Raw genomic sequence first — 14,570 nt, forward strand, 5'->3', positions numbered from 1 at the left:
TTTTGGCTGGGATAGAGTGAATTTTCTTCCCAGTACCTGGTACAGTGCTGTGTTTTAGATTTAGTATGAGAATAATGTTGATAACACACTGATGTTTTAGTTGTTGCTAAGTAGTTGTTTTCCCTTTCTGTCCTGTTAAACTGGCTTTATCTTAACCCACGAGTTTCACTTTTTTTTTCTTGTTCTCTCCCCCATCCCACTGAGGGGGGTTAGTGAGTGAGTGGCTGTGTGGCATTTAGTTACCTGCTGGGTTAAACCACAACATCATCTCTCTGGAATATGAGTCTTGGTATTCCAAGATATCCCCAGTATATAAATAACTCTCTATGAAGATAGTACCACTAAAAACCTAGGATGGGCCCAGGGAGTCTGCTTAGACGGAAAAGGTAAATCTGTTTTTATTCAATACTCAGTTTTCTAAAATTTTCTTTTCATACTCTTATTTTATACCCTATTGGACATAAAATATGAATACTGAAAACTTCAGAAAACTATTCAATATTTCATAAAAACAGATACTTACCCTTCCCCCATTGGCAGACTCCCTCCTCTGGGGCTGTTATTAGGAGCTATCAACATCATGAGCACAGTCCATGCTGGGATGCCTCAGAGGGGGAAGACTGCAATCCTGGGGGGAAATGAAATGTTGAATTAAAGCATCACTTTTCCTGAAATGCCACTGCTGATATTGGTTTTCAGATCTGACAGCTTCTCAACCTGAGTTTCTTCCCTGCGTATTTCTCATAATCAGTTATTATGCATCTGAAAACCAGACTTTTTTCTTGGATTACCTGGCTCTAACTTATCTTTTGGACAAGCTAATAGCCTCTAAAATTCAAGAGAGCTTTCCTCAGATGTCTTAAGTTTCCTGAATTTCTCAAAAACTACCACTTCTTCCACATTATTATTCTCTGCCATAATCTTTCACACACCATTTCTAAGATCACCTCTTAACACCACCACTGCCAAAACATTCAGCTCTCTGCTTTTGCAGCTTCCCAATCTTTCCTTCAATCTGAAACAACTACAATCTCACATTCCCATACGCCTCACTACACCTTCATACCTTTTTAATGACTTCATGAACCTTTGCATCTCAAATTCAAGTTCCAAACCTTCACTCCAAAGCCTTTCCAGAAATTTTATTCCAAATTTCACGACATTTTTTTCACCCAAATGCTCTTTTCTCAGGGCTTGCAATTTCTTTGTGCTTCCTATGTCAGTATCTCATACTCACAAAAAAATAAAAAAGTGTTCTTTAATAGTAAGAGTCTAAAAAATCATTATTTATACAATTTTTAGCACAAAAACACATCAAGGACAAGCACAGGACAGGGCTACCTTGTCTCTAGTCTATGGTCATTTTTGAGATCAGTGCAAGTTTTAATTCAATGTGAGTGCTGCTCATGTTGGACTAGAAATCGCATAGAGGACTAATGAAAAAATAATTGTTAAGAACAAATACATCAAAACCTTGTTTGCCAAGCTGTATTGTAACCTTGCCAGCCACAGAGTGGAAACTGAACAAAATTTTAGAGGTCAACTTATGATATGAAGGTGACAAAATGACTGGTCAGAATCCCAGACAGCGGTACTCAAGGGAAATGAAAGTTGCCAATTACCACAGCTTCACTTGCTATTCTTTTTTAGACTTTACTATGTTTATTACCCATTACATGCAGCACTACAGTGCTTGGGAAGTGAATTAATAGCCCTAGATAATTTTTAAGATAGACATAAAGCAAATATGATAAACTGAGATCAGTACTTTATAAATACCTTTGGTGGTGCTGCTTAGTTTCACCCTCTTGCGCTTGCCCACACCTTGGCTACCATCCTGGTCCTCCTGGGGTAGGAGAAGAGTTCAAAAAAATTGATAATCGCATATTTAGAATTTTATTGCCAAGAGACTGTATGCTCTCAAAATTCTGGTTTAACTACCAAGCTAAAACAGAAAAGCCCCGAGGATACTCTCTTACCAGAAAAATACTTTTTGCTGTGTACAAGAACCATGGACTCTGTGCAACTCATTAGAAAAAACACAAGTTTTTTAAATTGCCTTTTTTCCCCTACAGGCAACATTATAATCTGCAAGCTCACACATCTCCATCAATTTCATTAATTCTGTTGGGCTACCTGCTTTGAGTTCTGAAACAGATTGCTACAAAAACGTTTAACGCTACAAAATTTCTAAGTCTTGCAGATCCAAGGTTTTACAGTGTTCATCTACAGGGTTCAAGGTTTTTTTGTTTCCTAAAAAAAAAATCAGCCAACATATTGGTTATTAAATTTGGCAACTCAGACAATTAGCTAGACATTTTCTAATCAGTATAAAGTTTTGATCCAAGAATAAAGTATTTTTGACACCTTTAAGGGGCCAGTTCTAATTGCTGAACTCTAATTGCTTGTTCCCTACACAATGGATGCACTTTATGCAGGCACTTGTTATCTGAAGCTTTCAAGGCATTCTGCAGACAAAACAGCAAAGGTTCCAAAACACAATCTCAGTTAAAAACATCATCACCACCACTTCACAAAATGTAACACTAGGTGTTAAAAAAAGAAAGTGACATTACTAACAATGGTAGTTCTAATTAAAGAGAGGAATTAAAGAAACACTCCTACTGGACCTAATAAAATGAGAGATGATTAATGCAGATATTTACTGTTAAAAGTAAGTAATCAATATCCTGCTTCTCTAAACAAATGCCATATTTTACTTCCAAGCTTCACTGGTACTCAAGAAGTGACTGTCCTCCCTTGGGGAGAAAGATTATTCATATTTTATATCTAAAGATTGACCAAAAGTATCATGTTAATGAAAGGTCTGAATTTGCCTAACCTTTCAGTACCTCCACCAGAAAATTCATTTTTAGATAGACAGACATTTAAATTCTTAGGTGTCGTGTGGTCTTTGAGAATCAGGAGCCAGTCAGTTCTCAGGACATTGCCGCTGCCCACTCACCTCTCAGAGGGGCCAAGTACTCTAAAGCAAAAATCAGACCTACTGAGATATTACTATGAACTGCAAAACTCTGCAATGTAAGTCTCCTGCCCCGAAGAACAGGAATCTCAATTCCTATAGCTAGTAAGTTGATAGATTAAGGTCTCAAGACCTCTTTAGCAGTCTCAGTTAATCCAGAGAATTGCTAGAGGGGTCTTAAGCACAAAATAATGCATTTGGATATATAAATTGTGATTAACATGTTGGATTCTAGCTTCCAACACCACTGCTCTGGCAATGAAAACGCATCTCCCTTTTTACAGTATGAGAAAAAATTTAAACGTGACAGTCTTCATTGCAACTTTTGAAGTGTTTTCACTAGAAAGAAGAAAAATTGAGTAACTTATGAGAAACACTTCCTTGAGAACTCTTTTTTCCTCAGTAATGTTAGATAGTCGGCTTCCATTGCTTCAGAAAGGTAGGATTAAATCTTAATGTTAAGTGCAGGAGTTTTAACAGCCTTTAGATAGCAGGTGTTAGGTCATATGCTGTCTGCAGGCCCAGAGACAGAGGAAGAGAATGAGTGAGCAAATGTAGAATATCTTATTTTTATCCATTGGATAATGCTGTGTAAATACACCTGGATAACAGCAAAGATCTATGCAGTTACTTCACATAATGGAATATTTAACAATATTAGCCTAAGGTGTGCCACATCCATTATAAATTCACATAATATACTTTATGTAATATTAGATAGTATATGTGGATTTTTGTACGATTACATTAAATAGCAATTGCAGTCAATAACTATATAACTGAGTAATAAGGCATTCAGTGCTCAATAAACGAAGGGCTGCCAAAAAGAGATACCCATTACAAACAGGTTTATTTGTCACTGTGGCAAAAGTGTTCACGGACTAGATTTTATTTGATTTCTTGAAACACAGAAACTTCTTAAACAAGAGGACAGGTTTAGAGAGGGCCTTTTTTTCCTCCTTTGGCACAAAGGCAAACATCACGAAGAAAAGCTAATTAAGAACTAATGGCAATTTCTCTCCAAAATACCACAGGACAGGACACAAACCATGTGAGAAGTAAAGCACAAGTGAGCCTATACTGTTTTGGGGCAGGAGGGGGGAATGAAACAGAACAAAACAACCCACAACTCGTATCTCAGGATACATCCATCCTTCAGATTCATTTTTAGCTTAGAACCATCTACTATTGTAGAAATGAAACTAAATACTGAGCTATGGAAAACCTTAGAAGATATTTAGTTCCCTGCAGAAGTGTTGCTCTAATTTGCAGCCTACATAGATTTTGTACTCTAGCCTTTTATCTCTGAAGCAATGCTACAGTTAAGACTTAGTTGATAAGAAAGAACATCAAGCTTTCTACGTTCATCTTAAATACCAGAGGAAGAAAATCTAGTAAAAAGTGTACCCTTGCTACATTTCTTAATTAGAACACCATTTTACTCTGCTGTAAGAGAGCAAAATAAGGCATTAAAAAAAATCTGTAAATCCCTTCATAGCCTATGGGGGAGGACAGGGAGAGGAAGAGAAATCATAAAACAAAATAACTTTTTCCTCATTTCTCTAGGAGGGATTTCTCTAGTAATATCATTTTTCTAATAAGCATTTCAGCCTTCCACCTGCACTGTTCTGTTTTGGCTTTGGGGTTAAAGGACTGGACTTTCTTTTCAGCAATTCATATTTGTCAAGCAGACCATTATTAAGAAAAATACTGTAAAATTAAAAATTAACTTTTTTTTGAGATGCCACTAATTGAGGCCTTTTTTTACTAAAAAGACAAGAAAAATCAAGTAACTTTAAAAATAATTTTAACTGCATCCCATATTGTATCAATGTGATTTTATTAAAGATATGAAAGGAAAATTCAAAAGTGAAAATATATACTAAAAAATTAACTTTTAGTGCTTATTGTTTTTTTTCCACATTATTTCCTCATTCTTTTAAAAAAATACCTAAATACATATTTCAAAACAGGATCTTGTGCTTTTTTACAATGCATCTTAGTAATGTAATTAACATCTTAAAATTGATTCTAGATATGGGAGTATATGCAGAATTTTAATTTAGAAAAATCACATCTGCAGCAACATAATAAAATACCTACATGTGTACTTATATCCTGGAAATCAGAAAGAAAAATCTCTCTAGAAATCAAGTATCTTCAACTAGCAAGTTATAATACAGTTGCTGTAATTCCTCATTTTTTTATTCACAAAATATATTTTCATTCAAAAAAAAAAACCAAAAATCTCTTTTCCTGGTAAAAAAAATTCATTGTACTTAAAACACTTCTGTGTCTCTACCTCCCTCTTGGACTTTGGAGTGCTTTCCTCAAAGAAATATCAGGAATACCCAATTTCTCTTCAGACTCTTAGCAACTTCGGTTAAATCCCCCCTTCTTATCACTTGTTGGTAAAACAGAAAGCAGCATGCTGAAGCACCACTTGAGGTTACTAGCATTAACTTGAATTGTCTCCTTCTTTCATAGGCCTTAAAGGTGATACTGTCAGCAGCCTTTCACAGTTGTTTGGGTTTTGTCTGTTTGTTTGTCAAGTGATGGTGAAAAAACAAGTGATACTTCGAAAGATGCCAAATTATAAATAGCCCTGCTGAAAGCGTAACAGATGCTGTTGTGCTCGTGACAGAGGCAAACATGTCATACAACTGTTTTGGCCCGACACAAACAATAGTTTTTACTTCAATACTTGTTTGCAAATAATCCAATGTAAGCAAAAATCCTATTAAAATTATACTTTACATTAATTAAAGTTTGTTACACTACTCTACCAGAATGGCTGCTAAGGCTTACTAGTGGAAAGTAGGTTTTAAATAGTAGGGGACAAAAAATGATAATAAATTGGTAAAGTAACTCTACCAGAATTTAACTTTCCTCATTAAATTCCACTTGTGTATTAAAACTTAATCTAAAAGGATATTCCCTCCTTTTTACTCCCACTCAATGTGTTTGGTAAGTAAGGTCAAGTCTACACATGGGAATTTATCTACAGAGAAATTCTCACTGCCGCTATCACCAGTTCAGCTGGATTCTCTAGTGCCAAAAACTGCTAACACCATTCACAGCATCACATGCTTTAACTTTGTTTTAATCAAGTCAAGTAATTGACAGTAACTTTTGAACTAGAAGGTCCTCCTACATTACATACCTAAATTAAACTGAAATAGAATTAGCAAAAAATAAGGATTTTTCAAGAGGTCCCTAATAAATCAAAGGCATGAGATCTATTCGTTTGTATCTGCATTATTTCTAACTATTAAAATGGATATAATATGCGGTAGATATAAGAGCTAAGGTTTACGGGATTTGTCTGCAAGCATTTTCTCCATTTAATATTCTATTGCAGTTCATGATAGTCTTTCAAAAGTCTCACCTCATCTGAAGAATCCCCTTGTCCTGATGTTGCCGTAGCACCTGCTAAACCTTTTGAAATAAAAAATTCAGACAATCCTTTCATAAGTCTTATACTGAAAAGACAGTATTTTATGATATTTAATGAGCCAGTATGAAATGAAACACTATATTAACTTTATGAGATACACAGCAGTGGACTGAGAATTCGAAGATAGATTTCCAAGCAATACAACATTAGGGATTTGCAAGTATGTTCCATTGCAGAACTTCAACATACTGATTTAATAGAGACATGTTCTTTCAGAAATTGAAAAAAAAAAAAAAACTCTGACAGCCTTCAATGGCACAAAAAATCCACAGCACATTTGTAAAAATAGGTGGCTTAACTTAGGTGCAGTGACAAAATTCCACTATGAGCAATTTCATCTTGCCTACTCAAATTCCACTAATGCTATGACTGGAAAATGATGCTTAGTCTATTAGCAACAAAAAGTTAATACATTTAGCTTTGTTGATAAGATTAAAATGAGTCCTGTAACTTGGTGGTGCCCTTAATTACAGGTAATCCCTTATCTTTCATTAAGATCTCTTTTTTTTCAAAAAATAAACTAAAATAATTGCTTATTCTACACAAACCTTGAACTGCTAATGTGCTAGTTCCAGCTCCTTCTTCCTGCACACCACATGCAATTTTATCCTCAGGAAATGCCAGTCCAGAGCCTTTCAAAGCAATGAGGTACTTTTCATGACTTTTCTTTGCACACGCATTCTCTCCAACACCTTGAATACATACATAAAACAGCATTAAAGTGCAACAACAGCTATTTGGATCATAGACTTCATATTCTTTACAAGCAATCTAAAAAATGGTCCACAATGTTTTAATAAGCTGTACAATTACAAGATGTAGAAGCTAAAGAGTTTTTCCAGCTGATTAAATGAAATTCAAAAGACACGAAACTGTCTCAGTTTTTCCCCTCCACCGCTCTGTTTTAATCTAAAAGATGTACTTAATTTATATTTTATCAGTGCTACCACCATTAACACTACAGCAAAAACAAAGGATTTGTTATGATATTTCAAAGCAGCTGATTTTAGACAGAAAGGACAGGGACCCACAATTTCCAAAAGGAAAAAAATTAACCAACAAAAAAACCCAGTAGTGGTAATACACCACATTGAAAGAAAAAATCCAAATATTAGAATTTATAAGTTCAAGTTTTGACAGCTGCAATTAATGGAGGCTATTCATAAATATACCATCATTTCAACTGTTTGATGAAGCAAAGTCACACTGCATGCACAGGATATAAAACTACCCACAAAGAAATGGACTAAAGGAAACCAAACACACTTGCTATATATGAAAAAATAAACTTTAGAGGAGCAAATTTTGTTAAGTATTTAAAGAAAAGAAAACATGAAAAAAAGATTACGGCATCTTTTCAGCTGCACACCTCCTGCATTCAAAGTCAGAATGGCAGGTTTTGCTCTAAAATCTTTCTTTGCTTTACCTACCCAGAAACTCTACCTACTCAGACACACGTATACTTTATTACAAGAGTCCAAAAAAGAAAGCCTCACTTCCCATTCCCCCTCCATTTTCATAACTCAGGAAATCCATCACATATAGGGAAAAATCATTAAATTTCTCCTGTTCAAATATTATTAGAGAGAAAAAGAGGAAGGAAACAGAATGAAGACAACTGTCCCCAAGGCAGCTTTGCTTTCCCAAGCATTTCTCCTTTCAAATAAAGATTTGGAGATTTCCTGTTCTTCAACTAGTTGCTGCCCCAGCAAGTTACATCAACTTAAATCCACAGTAATTACTATTTGTTCCATGCCTATGCAAAGGAAGTATGCAAAGGACTCAAAAAAAGACACCTTCTAATCACAAGAAAATAAGATGGAATTAATTTATGCTAGGTGGTTTGAGGTTAATAGTGACTGTTCAGCATTTTCAGATTCACAATGCTTTGGTACAGGATGGAAGAAATAACTGGGGGACGTTGTTTTTAAGAAAAGAAAAAAAAAAAAAGGCTTTGCACAGAAGTGCAGGACAGGCAATGGCCTTTTGCCATTCAGGTCATCTCACCTCTGTGAGAGCAGACCCCAAAATAAGTTAGACATATTCCACTTTTAATAAGCTTGATATGCCTCATTTGGAAGTATTAAGCTGCTATGTTCATTTTAAAGAGAATGGATTTATTATAAAAAACTCTTCTGAAATTATATATCTTTATACGGTTATCTGGGACACAGAAGACAAGAGGTTTGCTCTTACAGGTCTTAATAACAAAGGTCTCGGGTCACTCCTGAAGCTCACACCCTTTCTCTCAACCAGGAAAAAAAGAAAATAAAAACATGCAGAAATGGAAGTGATAAACATAACTTATGCCCTTAAATTGTTTATAATTTGAAAATATAACCATTAGTAATAACATAAACATACCAGAGCTAAGATCTTTGTAGAACTGTTGGCTAGTCAAAACCTGGGTCAGAACTGATCGCATTGCTCCTCCCATTTTGGTCAAGTCCTCTAGAAAGGAAACATGAGGTTCCAAAACCTGGAGAATTTTATGAAGGTCTTTCTCTGATGGCAGATCAAGAGCTGAAAACCACATAAGAAGAACGTCAATGTAAATGTAATGTAATTTGGCCAAGAGCCTCACAATTACTACCACAAAAGAAATTTATTTCTATATATTCATAATGCGCTAAAATTCACATGTACAAGTTTCAAATTAATCCTGATTTCATTTTCTGGAAGAGCTAAACACAATGCTGGGTAGTCCTTAACCCTTAAAACGTATTTAAGCAGCTCTTCAGCAGAAAATAAAATGAAATTGCCTAGCCAGACAGTAACTTGGTTTAGGAAAAGGCGCACAAAATTAAATTATATAAACTATGGATAGCATTGATATATTCATATACTGTGTCTCCACAGACTGCAAAGCAAGAGATAGCAGCATGGTAAGATATGCTAGACACATGCAAATTTAAAACCTACCAGGCTCATTATATCCCTCTCTTAAGTGCTGAATAAGACTGAAGATGAACTGTGGAAGAACTAATTCTGACATCATCAACAAATCTTTTGGGACACATGGAACATTTGAATTTGATTTAATCCGATGTCTTTTACAAAACCTATAAAAGAGATGAGAAAAATGTTAGCCAAGCACAGCTCAGCAGAGTTAACATACACTAACAAAACCATTACTTTTTCAATTTTTCAGGGACTTACATACTTTTAAAGGTGGTAAGAAAATGCTATTCTGAATTTCCAATATGTTCAAACCCATTTTGTTTCTGAGGCCAGCAAATTTCACAGTTCCCCATTATTTTTCCCTTCTCAAAGTTCACATGTCTAACATCCCAGTTTCTTCTCATACAGGTTAGAAGCATCTTCCATTGAACAATTAGAAGAACACTGAGTTTTTCTTTATTAAGATGTACCTCCCAGTTTCTAAACAGCCTAATTGAAAATATCTCATTAAAATAGTTCCTCTTCTTTCTGTGAAAAAGGGGCTGACCTGATTCTTCAAGTTCTCATCCAGATAGTGAGTTTTAAAATGTTTTTTGACATTAACAAAAACAACTTCCAAAAGCGTAAGAGTCTGCAGGATCAGTATTTATTTCAGACATACAGCAACTAAGATTTATTTATCAAAGCATGGCAGAAACACCCTGCAAAAATTCTGCAAGTTGTTTCAATTTAAAAGAAAACATTTCTTCTTTGGAGAAGTCCTGTATGGTAGTAGTCGAGGCTTGGCTAAGGCACAATGACACAAAGTTGAGCCAAACCCCAATAGAGCAAACAGAATTATTTCCCACTGATTTAACAAGAGTCTGACTCAATAGCCACAGAACACTTTTCTGCTCCAAATCTATTTTTAGAAAGGACATTTACCAACATTAAAGAGTTATTTACCCACATCAAAAAAGAAGCTAACAAGGAAGAAAGAGTCTAAAAACACATCACACAAGAGCAAACTACTGGAAAGATTCACTAGATTTTACCAGTAACTCTTCAACATAAATATTCAGAATTGGATTCAGCTTTGTTTGAATAAAAAAATTGTTTTCTAAATTTATTCATGTTTTCACTATACTTGCAATGCCATGTTTTCCAGAAGGAGTCTACTACTTTCTACAACATACCCTTTTCTTCTTTGAGGACCATTAAAGTATCAACTTTAAGAGAAGAAGGAAATAAAATAAAGCCACAAAGCAAGTAGCTGAATTTGGGACAAAAGAAAAAAATATAAAAAAGAAGGACAAAAGTGCAGCAATGAGGATGGCATCTTCACAAGACTGAAGACTCTTTTGCTCTTACACAGAGATGACACTTTTTTTATTAAGAAAAGGTAAGCAAGGACAGTACTAGCCAGATGATCTGCACTTTGTATATACAGCCTGTCCACCTCCGGGACAAAAGAAGTGCCTGACAGAAGGACCTCAGTGATGACCAACAACTTTCTGTTAATTGATGCACGAACAGATGGTTTTCACTTTCATCATTCACTTTTGCAAATGACATTCATAGAAGTTATGAAGTCATTCACTTCTGTCTCATCCACGTATAGATGCCTAAGCTGCCATAAATCACAAACCTAAATTGATCCAGGCTGCAATATGGTACCTCACTTATTATCTTAGAGGTATTTGGTTTCCCTTTCACCACTACCCTTATAAGAAGAGATCAAAAGTGAATAAAGACTTCAAAGACACACAAGGAAAGAATTACCATGCAATGTGTTTTAAAATCTTGTACTGGTCCCCTCCATGTATTTTGCATTCAGCCAGAAGACATTTTCAATTGTTACAATCACAAGCTAAGGGAGCCACAGTAACAAAGCTCACACATAAAGTCATTTTAAATCGCAGCTTCTGCTAAGCACAAGGCTTCCTTCTACAGAAAATAAAAAGCTCTGCTCCCCAAGAAGACTATGCCAGCATTCCACTTGTGAAACAGCCTATGGACTAGTTATCCCAAATGCAACACATCCTGTAGCTGAAGGTTATGAATCATGCCTTCTCTTGAGATTCCCACAAAAGCACTACTGACTTACAAAGACTGCTATTATTGGTATATTAATATAGGTTCTAGAAGATCAAGGGAGAACCCAAATTCAATTCACTGTAAGGAAACATCCTTTCACTATCAAATGCACAAATTACAGAAGTTCCAAACAGGGAACAATTTCTAGATACCAGCCCCTAATCCTTATAGTAGGAATGCCAGTATAGTTTTACAAGATGAGCCATATTCTGCATTTATTGTTCAAAGGCTGCAGTATTCAAGTATTTCCCCAAATCAATATACTATCGTAGCTGTTCTTAACTAACATGGTAATGTACATGGTAAAGATCCCAGAATATATTCTTACTGACATGACTTGCCAATGGACAAGCTATTTGCCATACTGAATTACAAGGGCAAGTATTAATCTAAGCCACAACAATCCAGAATGCCAATGCTCAGATTGTATTATTGATAAATCAGGCTGAAGAAATCTTACTGAACCCAGTTTTGTAATCTTCACCCACAAGACCCTGTTTTATGCTCAACTACAGCAAACCAGACCTGCAACTGTGTGCTCATTCCACAACTGTGAAATACCAATATGTTGTTCTACTCAAAGCTCTATTGCTGTTAAAGAGTACTATACAGTTCTTCTACAAATACTGACCCAACCTTCAGAATTAAAACAACAGCTGTTTTAACTAAAGAAGAGCCAGAACCCCAAGCTGTGCCAAGGAAGAAACAAGTTGAAATTTCTTATACAGGCAGAGAGACCTGTGACAAACTTCTTCAACAGGTTACACAGTCATTGGACAAACAGCAAACAAAGTTACTCCGTGAACAGTTCCTTTTATTTCTGAAAGAGCTTCCTCACCACAGCACCAGTTAAAGAATTGTCTGTCTACATAAATATACATTTCAAAATGCTTCTGAGACTATTAAAATAGGCAATATTAATGAGCAACAAAAAGGAGTATTTTCCAAATCTCTCCTGGTAACATCTAGCCACAGAAATCCACCACTTGGAGAAGGCAGAATCTCTAACAGCACCTTGTGAAAGGTGGATGGAATCTAGATAAGAAATATTTTTTTTTTTCTGAACAAGCTCCGAAATAAAAATAACTACAGAGAGGAAGACTGACTAGATAAAGCTTAGATCAAGGCGATGTGTCAGTTATTACATTACTTCAATATTGCAAAATACTTTTTTGCAAAAAGTCTGTAGTTCCTATTTAATCTCTAGTACTTCATATTTCTTGTGCTATACAGTCTTCCTTGTAAATGTTTTCACTATTATGCAATGAGCTTTAATAATAGGAGTGTTTCAGTGAGAGTGCCAATTCGCTAGTCAGAGATATTCAAGTACTGTCTCACTGAAGGTCTAACACGCATGTGCTAAAATACAGGTCTACAAGGAGACAAAAAATCATAACCTTTTTTTCCTTATTCTTTTCTGTTATTCAAAAGTATATTCTGAATTTTGTTTTCTAGGCAGTTTACTACCTTTCAAATTACTTTTTCACAAAAAGACAGAGCTAATTTTAGCAAAAGGAGAAAATAACACGGTACCTTGCAATTAAATAAAAACAGAGCTTTAACAAGCAATCTTGTTCACATGACTTGATATATAATTCCTGAAATTTCTTATGCTGCATTGATATCCTGTTTGTAAAAGGTAGAACAACATCGTTGACATCTACATGAATAAGGAACACCACGTATTAACACAAGCAGCATTAACATCTGAGCAACCTTCACTTTAGACTTTGAAGATTCATTCCATTCTCTTCTACTACTTCTGTCTTTAATAATTCTACTGTGAATTGATTTCCAAAATGGATTTTACAAGTGGCTTTAGGTAACATAACTAACTCCTTTCCTTTAGGCTACTGTTTCACAACTGCGTAAGTTGAATTAGGTCACTCCTGCCACAATTCTGTCTTCAGCTCTCTTATTTATTCCAGCACTGGCACTTGATTGATCCTGTGTTAAACCAGCTCAGAAGCTAAGCCAGCATAAGTTATTTACTTTAAGGAAAAAAAAAAAAGATAATTTCATTGGGCCAGCTTAAATCCACCAGCACTCACAGGCCTGCCTCCTTGGAAATCACACTGAAATCCCTAAATCATCCTGCCATCATACCTTTCCTTGTTCACCTGACAAGGAGTGAGACACAGAGAACGGAAAACCAAAAACCCAACAATGAAGGAGAATGCTGTCCTGGCCAACCAGCACACCAAGAGGATACAAGGCTCACTAGGAAGCCAACTCCTCCACTTCAAGTAATTTTTAAACTTCCACAGTTATTACAGCAGCTGATAAATGCCTCCAGTACCAGCCAGACCACACCTTTATGGCTTTTGAACATTTGCTCAGCCCTCCTTCCACTACATCCCACAACACCTCAAGTTTCAGTTGCATTCCAGAAACTTTACATAAGTTCATGTATAAACAGAGGGACTATTTTTACCTTCACTTTTCTCGTGCTGTTTTGTCCCCTGCCTCTCTATGTTTAAAAGTAATTTGGTTTAAAACTGATCATAAAGCTGTCAAAAGGAGGCATCCCATTTTCACAAGTCTTACAGCACTACAAGTACCTGACTCCAAAAGCAGCTTGTCCCCTAAAAGGGACAAGAACGTGGGACACAACTGACAGGACACAAATGAAAAACACAATCAATTCCTAAGCAAAGAAAGGAAACCTCTACTTGACTCTTCAATTCAGTAACAATAAGTCACATCTAAACTGAGCTTTTATTTAAGACATGTTTCCCCCACACACCCTAGTAATTAAATTTCAATAGTTAAATTCCTTTTGTCTGCTAAACAGACTTTCAAAAGTGAATCAATGTGGTACTGACTTCAAGGTCTGAGGAACAACAGCTCTTCTGCTATGTAAGAAAGCTGCAAGCTACAGAGAAGTTGAGAGACAAAACGTAATACATGCATTTCTGCTATTAGGGACTGCAACAAGAAGCAAGGCCAACTGGAAGGATGTCAGTCTAACCAGGAAAGTTCCAAAGTAGAGACAGTAGAGTCAATAAAGGAAAACAATGAAACACAGAAGAAGAATTAACAGCTTCTCAAGAAGAAAAACCCCAAAAGACCTTTAAAGGACATCTTTCCAGGCTCTAAACTTTCATGACTAAGTTTTTTGGCCAGGCTAGGAAGCTAGAAACCACAGATTTG

General features: G+C 35.7%; 1 protein-coding gene across 1 annotated transcript in view; it reads right to left on the minus strand.

The window, feature by feature from the left end:
* Positions 1-14,570, minus strand: part of UBR3 (ubiquitin protein ligase E3 component n-recognin 3) — a 120,038-nt gene that overhangs the window by 95,436 nt on the left and 10,032 nt on the right. The window contains exons 2-6 of the mRNA XM_080346430.1: positions 9,363-9,502; positions 8,805-8,963; positions 6,989-7,132; positions 6,372-6,421; positions 1,780-1,846 (exon numbers count right to left, since the gene is read on the minus strand). Of these exons, the coding sequence (XP_080202556.1) occupies positions 1,780-1,846; positions 6,372-6,421; positions 6,989-7,132; positions 8,805-8,963; positions 9,363-9,502 (560 nt within the window). The remainder of the gene's footprint in view (positions 1-1,779; positions 1,847-6,371; positions 6,422-6,988; positions 7,133-8,804; positions 8,964-9,362; positions 9,503-14,570) is intronic.

This window comes from Nesoenas mayeri, assembly GCF_963082525.1.
Source record: "Nesoenas mayeri genome assembly, chromosome: 6".
NCBI classification, from domain to species: Eukaryota; Metazoa; Chordata; class Aves; order Columbiformes; family Columbidae; genus Nesoenas; species Nesoenas mayeri.